The following is an 11,640-nucleotide window of genomic DNA, read 5'->3' on the forward strand; positions in this document are numbered from 1 at the left end:
TCTACTAGGACCAAGGGTCAAAATTGTTTAATATCTTCAAGGCCACTGAGGAAACCTGCATTTGCATTTCAAAAACTTTTTAACCTGCCGCTATTCGAATGAATTAAAAGTGGTGTACATAATATTTTATGTTATACGTGAAGTTTATCCACTAATATGTTAATTAAAGCATAAAAGACTTTGCGATCAACGAATGGTTAGCTCTGCAGGTCAACCTCTTAGTCCCGAGGCTTTACGTCATATAGATGTCACGTATAAATTCTCATAGACGACTTCACCAATTCATAATATACTCAAGCATGTGTTGCTCATTTTAATGATATGAAAATCAGCACTTATTTGAACTTATTGTTGAATTGAATCTTGAACATTTCAACATGATGTGATGGCGTTGTGAGGGATTGAGCATAGTAGTCAAACATGCCAGATTGACATATGCGTCCTGTGTAAGAATCAAATTTCAGGTTTTGGTAATTCAAATAATGACCGGGAACATTTTCTTGGAATCTGATAAGCTACAGTGTGATCATGACTATAAGTATAATCACAGGACTACATGTTTCAGCAGATAATAGGCACCAAGAGTCCGTAACATGTGATTTTATCGTAAAGCAGTATCACATCTCGCATCTCTTTATTATATTCACGATTTGTTTTGTTAAAATAATTGAGGGCAAGACTTTCGTCAGAATTCCATTGTTTTTAACAAGTAATCATATATCAAATATTAAAACGATTATAGCAAAGATGCTCAAAAGAATTTAACTGCAAGCTGAAGTTTCATCCTTTTAACCATCCAAATCAAAGAAGAAATATACGGAGGAAGATGATTTCAGTTCTACTATTGCGAATATTTCAATATGAATAGCATCCCCAACCTATGGTGTTTACATGTCACACTTGATTTGATATTCTAGGCTTGTTTACCGTATCAAGGTTTCTGTCATAGGTATTTGAATTTTTATTCCTTTCACATGTCGGTATTTTCTTTGTTGCTTTTCTAGGTCTCATCAAATTGATGTAAGCAGCACAAAGTTTTGAAATCTATAATGCGACCAAGGAAGAAAAACACTAGTCGAAAGATATGTTAATTTCTGCATGTCACATCATTCAATAAATTCAATTCAGCTATAGAGTGATAAGAACCAACCTACATACCTACCTACAATCTACGACATACAACTATGAAGACAACATTGCTTTAGGAGGACAATTGGAAAACTCGGAACATAACAATGTAAGGATGAATGTTACCCTCAGCCTCCGGATACAATAGAGAAAATAACAATTAACTCTTGTCTTCGGTTCTAAACTGTATTAAGACTGGAAGGTACGAGTAGACGTGTGCCTAGCTCGGAGGTTTACATTGGACTGACTAAAACATGCATGATACAGACAATTTACAGATACAATCAAACAGATGAAAGTAATAATTATCAGAGATGAAGATAAGAGTGAAGGAATTCTAAAGTCTGTTTAAACTCTTGAAACTCCAGCAGGGGTCATTAATTGACCTTATCTGGCACACTACAACATTAACTGGTCATCGGCTGGTCACTACGCCTAGTGTCCTGACAGTATGAAATTTATATGACACGGTACTGGCTAACATCAGACACCCTAAAATTGTACGATGAGCCGGAACACTAATTAAACTCGCCACTCACTTGGTGTCATTATTTCACTCTTAACACCTCCCCCCTTAAGATAAATTTCACGGGTTAATGTTGTCTGGAACACATAATCCACAGAGTGACTTTATAATAATCAATCTATCACTACAACTGTTCGTGTCCAAGTTCATGTCCTTAGTCTCTGCACTGAGATTTAATCCTGTTGGAATTTGCTATTTCACTACTGCCTACACTATTAAATTATTTTACTGCACAGAATATTAACAGAAACAAGTTACAAAATTATTTTAAAAGTTTCATTCTTCTCTTTGCCTTTACTCGATGCGCGATAGCCCATCAGCGTTTGCATTGTTTGAGCCTTTTCGATAGTTAATGTCAAAACAATAGGGCTGTAATGCTAAGGCCCATCGCATCAGTCTCTGGTTTTTCAGTTTGGTTTTCTCCAGCCAAACTAATGGGTTGTGATCAGTCTCAACCGTGAACTGAACACCATTCAGATAATATCCAAATGTCTCAATACTCCACACAATGGCTAAACATTCCTTCTCTACTGTCGAATAGTTAATTTCACGTGGGAGTAGTTTTCGACTCGTGTACGCGACTGGGTGCTCATCACCGTCAACTTTTTGGCTCAGAACTCCACCTATAGCTGTGTTACTCGCGTCTGTTTGTAGATAGAAATGCTTTTCAAAGTCAGGGTTGATTAATACTGGAGCTTGTGTCATTGCATCCTTCAGAGCCCTGAACGCGTTCACTCTATTTTCGGTCCATACAACTTTTGTAGGTTCTTTTGATTTTAACATATCGGTCAATGGTTCCGCGATTCGTGCATAGTCTTTCACAAATTTACGATAATATCCCGTCATTCCGAGGAATGATCTTACTCCCTTTTTGGACTGAGGGAGTGGAAAATCAGTCATGACTTTTATTTTCCGGTCATCAGGCTTGACAGATCCATGGCCAACAACATGACCAAGGCAATACAGCTCCTCCTCTCCAAGAATACATTTGGAGGGTTTCACGGTTAAGCCATCTTCTCTCAGACGCTGTAGAACGTTGCGTAACTGAGTCTTGTGATCTTCCCATGTCTCGGTGAAAACCACAATGTCATCAAAATAGGCAACTACATTTGACAGTCCTCTCAGCATTTTGTCCATCATTCGAGCGAAAGTAGCTGGCGCTGTTTTCATTCCGAATGGCATTACATGGAATTTGAATTGGCCGAATTCCGTTACAAAAGCTGATTTTTCCTGTGACTCCTCTGCCAAAGGAATTTGCCAGTAGCCCTTGGCTAAGTCCATGGTGCTTAAATACTTGGCTTTTCCCAGTTTTTCGAAGATTTCGTCTATGCGTGGTATCGGATATCCGTCAAATTCAGTAATATCGTTCAATTTGCGATAGTCCACACACAGTCTAATCGATTTGTCAGGCTTCTCGACGAGAACTACCGGTGCTGAATATGGGCTTGACGATGGAGATATTTGACCCTTCTCCAACATTTCGTCGATTATCCTCTTCACCTCTCCACGTTTTGACTGAGGAATTCGGTACGGCTGTTGCCTTATGGGCTTTTTATTCGTTGTCTTGATAGTATGTGTAACCAGAGTAGTTTTACCTGGTTCTGAGTTAATGACATCCAGAAAGTCCTCACAAAGCCTCCGTAGTTCCTTCCGCTGTGTTTTGTTGAGGTTAGCGCCAAGTTTCACGTCTGTGATTTCGTCCACATTGTCACCAACATCCTCGGCTGGATTAACGTCTGGCTGTCTCTGTACAAACCCTATCTGAGGTACAGATCTGTTGTACTTGCGGAGTAGATTAACGTGATAAATCACTCTCCCTCGGCGACCTCCTACGCTAATCTCGTAGTTGACGTCGGTAACCTTACGTATGACCCGATATGGCCCCTTCCACTGAGCAACCATTTTGGAGCTGTCTGAGGGTAGAAGTAATAATACTTCATCGCCTGGTCGGAATTCCCTGTTGGTCGCATTTTGGTCATACCATTGTTTGATCTTTTGGCGTTTGATAACAAGTGTTTCACGCACTGTGTCCCTTATTTCTGACAGGCGCTCACGCATGTTAACAACATGGTCTACAACAGTTCTTTGAATTTCATCCTCACCTGTCATAGCCTTCTCTAAAATCTGGATTGGACCACGAACTGGCCAACCATAGAGCATCTCGAATGGCGAGAACCCTGTTTCCTCGTGAGGCACTTCACGGTACGCAAAAAGCGCATAGGGTAATAAAGTGTCCCATTCCTCTTTATTACTTGTTGACAACTTTTTCAAGATGGCCTTCAGTGTAGCATTGAATCTTTCCACCTTTCCGTTGGCTTGTGGATGGTATGGAGATGTGGTGATCCCTCTGATACCCGTGATTTCATACAGGTTGTTCAATAGCACCGATGTAAAATTTGAACCTTGATCCGTAAGAATCACCTGTGGAAATCCAACACGTGAAAACATTTCAATCAGGGTATCAGCTACAGTTGCAGCATCCACATTCCTGAGCGCAAAGGCCTCTGGGTATCGCGTCGCGTCATCCATCACTGTGAGGATAAATCTATTTCCTCTCTTTGACTTCGACAATGGCCCTACTACATCCATTGAGATCTTGAAAAAGGGCTCACCCACTATCGGCGGTTGCACTAATGGCGCTTTTTCGTCACAACGCCTCTTAGCCACTTTCTGGCAAACATCACAAGTCCTACAATATTGTGTAACATCCTTGAAAACACCTGGCCAGTAGAATGATGTGAGAATACGTTCCTTTGTTTTCTCGACTCCCAGGTGGCCTGCGAGTGCTCTCTTGTGAGCTAGCTCGATTACTTGATTCCTGAGATCTACAGGTAATATCACCTGAACACCAGATCTCACACCATCTGTTGCCTTCCATTTCCGTTTAAGAACACCGTTTTCCCAAAATATTGCATTGGAATCAGAATCAACTTCCTCTGAAGAATCTGCTGCCTTTCGCCTTAAGTTTGCTAACGACACATCCGATATTTGCATCTCTCTAAGGGTTTCCACATTTATTTTTGAGATATCCTTGGTGTAATTTTTTTCTTCAATGATGACCTCTGACTCATCATTTGTTGTCGCTATAGATTCTGAATCTTCAGTGTCCTTATTTGCGTCACTGTCATTGGCCTGTGAGTTGAGCTCACTCTCCCTGACATTATGGTTTTCTGCCACTTCAGAATTTCCCTTGGTCTCCATGGTTACTTTCTGAGAGGCCTCTGCGTCCTCTTTATCCTGTTGACGTTTTTGTCCTCTGGTAACCACGTTGATGGTTTTCCGTTCCATAATGTCCATACCCAATAATGCCTCCGCGGCCAGGTCAGGTACCAACCCAACTTGGGCATGTCCCTTGTAGAATGGCGTTTCCATGTCTACTACAGCCAATTTTGCAGAAAATGGCTGACCGATTGCTGTATAGAGAGTCTGACGTTGTCCCTCTAATACATATCTAGGGTCGACTAAATCTTCCCTAATCAATGTCATAACTGCACCAGTGTCTTTCACAAAACTGATGTCCTTTCCGTTTACTTCACCTGGCAGGTGAACAAGGCCGTCAGAATGACTGTTGACTAACAAGTTGATTATGTTGTTCTTGTTGGCCTTTGGACATTTCTTTGCAATATGGCCCATTTTGTTACAATTATAACACCTGACATTCTTCATTGGCTCATCAGAAAAGTTCTTTTTCGATTCCGTCTTTGATGTTTCTACGGAAGCTTGACTAACCTGTGTTTTGGTTTTTGTTGTGCTCCTCTCCGGAAAAATATAATCCTCTGCTGCATCCACAACAGTTCCAGATCCTTTGTTCCTGCGGATCCATTGTGCCTGTGACACTGGAAGAGCACTGAGGAAAAATTCCTCTTCTATTTTCCCAAGAACATCTTCACTGTCATCAATGAAACGTATGACATATTGTTTCACTCTTGCCATAAGTCCACGATATGTCTCTTTTTGGTGTTTTTGGACATCCAATAGCATTTTGAAGTACTGATATGGCTTTTTTCCATACCTTTCTATCAAAGCTTTTGACAGATCTTCATATGATTTGTGGGCTTGAGCTGAAACTTCACGAGCCTCTCCTGTTAGTAGACTTCTTAATTGAAGCATTTTCATTTCCAGAGTCCAGCCAGCTTGTGATGATAATGCTTCAAACTCAGCGAGATAGGATATAATGTCCTCGCCTGAAGCATGATCGTAAGGCTGTAGTTTCACTCTACATGGCACAGCACTTGCATTGTTTTTGTTTTCCAGCTTCAATTTCTCAACTTCAAGTTCCATCATTTTAAGCTTTAGCTCAGCGTCCTTCCTTTCTTTTTCAGCTTCCATCCTTTCTTTTTCAAGTTTAAGTTCAGCTTCCCTTCTTTCCTTTTCAGCTTCCCTTTCAGAACGTAAGTTTCTTTCTTCAGCCTCACGCTGAAGTTTTTCACGTTCTAACTGAATCTTCTCCTTTTCTACTTCTGCTTGGAGCTCTAATTTTCTGATTTCTACTTTTGACTGAGCAGCCGATAACTTCTGGGCTGCGTCGGCAGTCTCTCCGTCTCCTGTGCCTGTCGGCATTTTCAGTCTCTTTCAAGTTTGTTATGTAACGGAGTCCCACACTTGATAGAGAATCTTTCACCGCTGCCACCAGTTGTTACCCTCAGCCTCCGGATACAATAGAGAAAATAACAATTAACTCTTGTCTTCGGTTCTAAACTGTATTAAGACTGGAAGGTACGAGTAGACGTGTGCCTAGCTCGGAGGTTTACATTGGACTGACTAAAACATGCATGATACAGACAATTTACAGATACAATCAAACAGATGAAAGTAATAATTATCAGAGATGAAGATAAGAGTGAAGGAATTCTAAAGTCTGTTTAAACTCTTGAAACTCCAGCAGGGGTCATTAATTGACCTTATCTGGCACACTACAACATTAACTGGTCATCGGCTGGTCACTACGCCTAGTGTCCTGACAGTATGAAATTTATATGACACGGTACTGGCTAACATCAGACACCCTAAAATTGTACGATGAGCCGGAACACTAATTAAACTCGCCACTCACTTGGTGTCATTATTTCACTCTTAACAATGAAGACAGAAGACAGAAGTTTATTCGATATGATGTGGTTCAATGACTGAATGAATTGATAAGACTGGGAACGTAGTTATAAATGTTCATAATATCTGCCGGCCAAGAACGAACCTATAAAGAATGAGACATTGTTGGAAATACTTCGTAACTTATCACGCAATGTAGATAAATATTGTTTTATTTGTGTGTCAGTTTTTAGTGCATACAATTGATTTGTACATATTTATGTAGGAATAATACAAAATGCCAAATACAAATAATGACAGCCATTATGAGTGGTAGTCCCTTTTTCATTTTCCATTTTTATGCTCACTAGCCATGTTAATGATTATAAATATTTAGATTCATCTCTGTTTACCTCCATAGTCAACAATATGTGTTCAATACGAAAGCTGATTGATAAGTTGTAAATCAAATATATATGGCGAACATATAGCAACAATTTTCAAGAAAATCCCGTTAAGTATCTATACACTTTAGCCAGCGATATATAAGAGTCTCAATGCTACTTTTAAAGAAGTCCTTTTCTTGACCGTTCAGAAGGTCGCCAAAGGTGGGTACCGGAAATAACCTCTTTCAATTTCAAAAATAAATGAAAGTCTAATGGAGTGAGATCATGTGATTACGGCGGATGCTCAATCAATTCGAAGCCTCAATCGTTAACCGCAGCCATGGGACATTTACCTGGCTTAACACTTTTTTCCGCTGCGCTTGAGTTCGATATTTTCTCTTAACTGCCTAAGAAGTGATGTATAATATGTGTCATTCACTCTTTGTCTCTTTTGCAAATGATATACAATCAGTGTACCAACCGCATCCCAGAAAACCGATGATGATGGAACAGTCTTTTCCTTCTTTGGCGGGAATGACAGTGTGCTTCCATTCTTTAGACTGTTTGGCCTCTAGGGTGGAATGATGGACCAGCGTTTCATCCATATTCACCTCTAAAAGATTCCACTAAGCATTCGACAAAGTCCGCCTGGTGTGCTTCTAGGAAACTGTCAGAAGTCTTGGCACCCAATGGGCTGCGAGATTTCTCATTGCAAGATCTTCCGTAAAAATGGAATATACTCTTTTCTGTGAAAACACAATTGTAATGGCTATGTATCTCTTTAACTCGTGTGTCAGCTATAACAATATCATGGACTTTATTGACCATTTCTAGAGTTGTAACAGTGACAGGCCTTCCAAAACGGGCGTCATCCTAAAGGCTTTGCATGTTACACTTTAATTCCGCCATCCATCTCCTCACTGTAGCATATGAAGGATCATTATTTCCTAATGTTGCTACCATATTAGTATGAATATCCTTAGGTGCCAGACCTTTTTATGCAAATATCTAATCACTGCTCTTTTCGCAATTTTGTCCATTTTGCAAAAGTTACTTGCATTGTTTACCTTAGAGTACTACCTCTTTGACATAAACTGACCAAAGGACATCCATTCTTTACTTCTTCAATACAAGGCTCACAACTTATCGATTAGCCCTCGTATTTTTGCTATTCTATGGAGAGGGCTTCCATATAGCGACTGCTGCTGAAGTCCTATGTAAGATTTCTAGTATTACAAAATCATACAAATCACCAAGACAATAACTTTCGGCAGTCGACGTCACCCGTCATGTTAAAACTAGTTCGGTCCAAGAAGTTATGTTTTCAGATAAGAAAAAAGGTTTGTAAGATATACTCTATCAGACATAAAAGCGAAACTTCATTTTACTAGCAAATTATTTATCAATGAGAAAATACGGTTACCGAAAGATTTTTCCATACACTTAACCAACTTAGGTCATTCGATACACCTTGATGATGTCAAGATATATTACAAAAATCGATAAAAAATCGAATAAAAGATTATATTTAAGATATATTTTTAAGTCTTTAAAATCGGTCATTATGAGTTTGGTCAATCATAAAAGTGCTTGCATGCTCTTCCATCCATACAAAAGTCACAAAAGTAAAACCTTTTAGTCCAAGTTTGGATAAAATACAGTAGAGCCAAACAATCAATTCATATGCATCATATAGCTTTATCATCCTTCTAGTAATCACCTGTGATGCTTAGGGCCTAAATTTTAAACATAGGAGGCGATGACTGAGGAAGAAAATCTAAAGTGTTTGAAAGAGATGTCAAAATTTAGATCCGGAGGTGCACTAGTCCCATAAATGACAATGACAGCAGACACTGAGGTATGGTTTCAGTAACGATGAATTGTACTGAACTAACGGTAACCCTTCCAAACGTCATGCTGGAGGTCGTTCAAGGGCTTCAACATAGCGCCTACACCGGTTTTTGATTTACAAGTACGAGTCGAAGGTTCCTGATTTTCACAGCTTTGCAAAATCACTTCCTAAATGTTTCTGGTGACCGGGTGGCCACTCAGACAGTAAAGGAATGTCTTTGTAATCGCTGTTTAAGATTACATAGACAAGCAATACGAGTTGTCCTGCTCGGCATGTTAAAGAGCGACTTCAGCCGGGAACCGGTTCTTTTCAATGACATAGGCAGGTAACGAAGTGGAACGTGTCCGATATGTCGGAGGTCCAGAGATGGCATGGGGAAGTATTGGCCTTGGTAGGTAAACCGATCTCTGAGGCAATACTTGCATTAAATACAGCTATTTCTGCCAATAAATGTTCAGGAAATGAGATCCATGAGCCGTGTGCAGCTTTGGTAACAGAGCAGACAAAGCGCTACTGCAATTGATAGGTATGGGCGTTAAACGTAATTATTTAATTCTTTTTTTCTTAGGCTCATTTATCTACTGTAATTTCAATTTCATTATTTTTTGTTCACAAAAATGATTGAATGTTGTCAGATATGTCCAAATATTAAAGTGCTCCTGAGCAAAATACATAAAGCTGTATGCTTTGAGACCCTGTGTTGTAAGTTTATGTATCAGGTACTGACTCAGAAATCAGATTGGGAACACACCCTTGAATATCAAATCAACTGCTATAAATCAACATAGTAGATTGGAGCAGCAGAGTTGTTAATATCTAGGATTGGACAATTCGCCATAGGTAAATGGAAAACATATTGGAGAAAACGTTGTACTTGTAAAGTTCATTGTAGGGAAAAGATCGAGATAAAAGGCTAAGACTTAGTTATTAATTGTGATGAATCTAAAATTGAAGAACTTCATTTCAGAATATTTTATTGATATAAACAATCAAGAGGATTTAGACAGCAGGCTAGAGCCAATATAAGTCTTCTCCCGAGACAAAATGAAGAAATGAAGAACTTAACAAGATTTCTCTAGCATGTTTTGATAAGATCTTCGATAAAAACAACATCGTATGAAAACAAAACAACAAAATAAGTTAGGCATGATTGTGCCAATTTTTATACTGTGTTGGGAGATCTAACCACCAAACTCAACATGTAGACAAACAGAAATTTGTCAATTTCACGACTTCATCCTCAGCATGCTTCTTTGCTCTTAAGTACTTTTCAGGATGTAAGCCCTAGTATAGAATATACCATATACCTGTGCCATCGCTAACCTTTAATGCACAGAAAGCTGCCATAACCAGAGAATGATGACATTTCTTTAGTTTGAAAAGTGTACAGCGTGTTAAAATCAAATGTTCTGATAGAAGAATCATTTTCAGGAGAGGATGTCAAAAGTGATAATTTTTAAGTTCTTCAAAATCCACATACCAATCACTTATTCCCTATCTAACGTTGCAAATAAGACTGTTAGTCAGATTTCATATTAATAAGAACGGTGGTAAAACGCTGAGACGGGTCAGCAATGAAATATATTAATGAAATGTCAACGAAGAAAATATTGAATAATGTGTAAGCATGGTTAATGTTATGCAGCTGGTTTATTAATCCTGTATGCAGGAAATGTAATAATGTTTTATGACAAGGATCATGTTATTACATGCCCTATCCGCGACATATTTATTATTCTATCACTGAAGTCATTATTTGAGTTCTTAAGTTTCGGTTTTGAAACACTTGTGAAAAAGATACACCAAATGAAAATAACATACTACGGTTTCACTAATTATGCAAAGATTTCCGTGGAGTCCATAAATAGCCTGAACATTAGAATCATTGGAAATCATTTTACGATATATACAACCATCATGAAGATATCTCACGCCTCAACGTTTTGGATTATGCGTAAATCGTCAGCTAGGCTGTAGTTATATGGAGAGGTAGAATAAAAACATGCAGAAGCAGTTTGTATATAGTCATCTATATTTAGCTCTTCATTGTCTGCTTGAAATTGAAAAGCTCGGAGGAAATGGACTAACAGAGTAACAGTAGAAAAGAATTGGCTGCATTTGTGTTATGGAAGTATGGCAGGATGTTAGATTCGACAAACTCCCTGTGCAGACAGTTGTCACTGTCGGTTGCGTTTAAATAAAGATCCGAACAAGCGCCTGATGTTGAAAAGGAAATTGTAGTGGATAAAAAAACCATTGATATGTTCGAGAGACTTTATGATTCCCAAGATAACTTGTAAAGCAATGTGGGTTCGATGACTGATATGTATTACTCGTGCACTGACCAAATGAGTTTATATAACTAATTTCACATGTGATCATGCATTATCACTAATCATCATTTATTTAATTGGGTACTAAATACTAAGAGTGGTATCAAGAATATTATTAAAACTGTGATTGCACATCTAGACAATCTGATGTTGTTGATACGCTTTCTTTCAAAAATGAGGAAACCAATATAAACGAGAAAGGTCCCTATTCAAAAGGAGACGATAACTCAGTAGGTATAGCATAAGATGTTACAAACACTCGGGAAGACTCGGTCAGGAGCATATTTCCCTCGAAGGGAGATCATGGACCACTATATGCTTTCATGGCTTGTCCTTGGGCAAGAACCTTTACCCCAATTGCTTTGGCCAGCAATTGTAAAAAGGCAT

The 11,640-nt window shown here is 38.9% G+C and overlaps 1 protein-coding gene across 1 annotated transcript; it reads right to left on the reverse strand.

The window, feature by feature from the left end:
- Window positions 1–1,948: 1,948 nt before the first annotated feature.
- On the reverse strand, window positions 1,949–6,214 carry LOC132546796 (uncharacterized). Its single transcript, XM_060210513.1, has one exon. It carries the CDS (start codon window positions 6,212–6,214, stop codon window positions 1,949–1,951), a length of 4,266 nt encoding a protein of 1,421 aa, XP_060066496.1.
- Between the last annotated feature and the right edge of the window lie 5,426 nt (window positions 6,215–11,640).

This window comes from Ylistrum balloti, unplaced genomic scaffold (genome assembly GCF_031769215.1).
Source record: "Ylistrum balloti isolate Yb309-2 unplaced genomic scaffold, AGI_CSIRO_Ybal_v1 Utg369916, whole genome shotgun sequence".
NCBI lineage: Eukaryota > Metazoa > Mollusca > Bivalvia > Pectinida > Pectinidae > Ylistrum > Ylistrum balloti.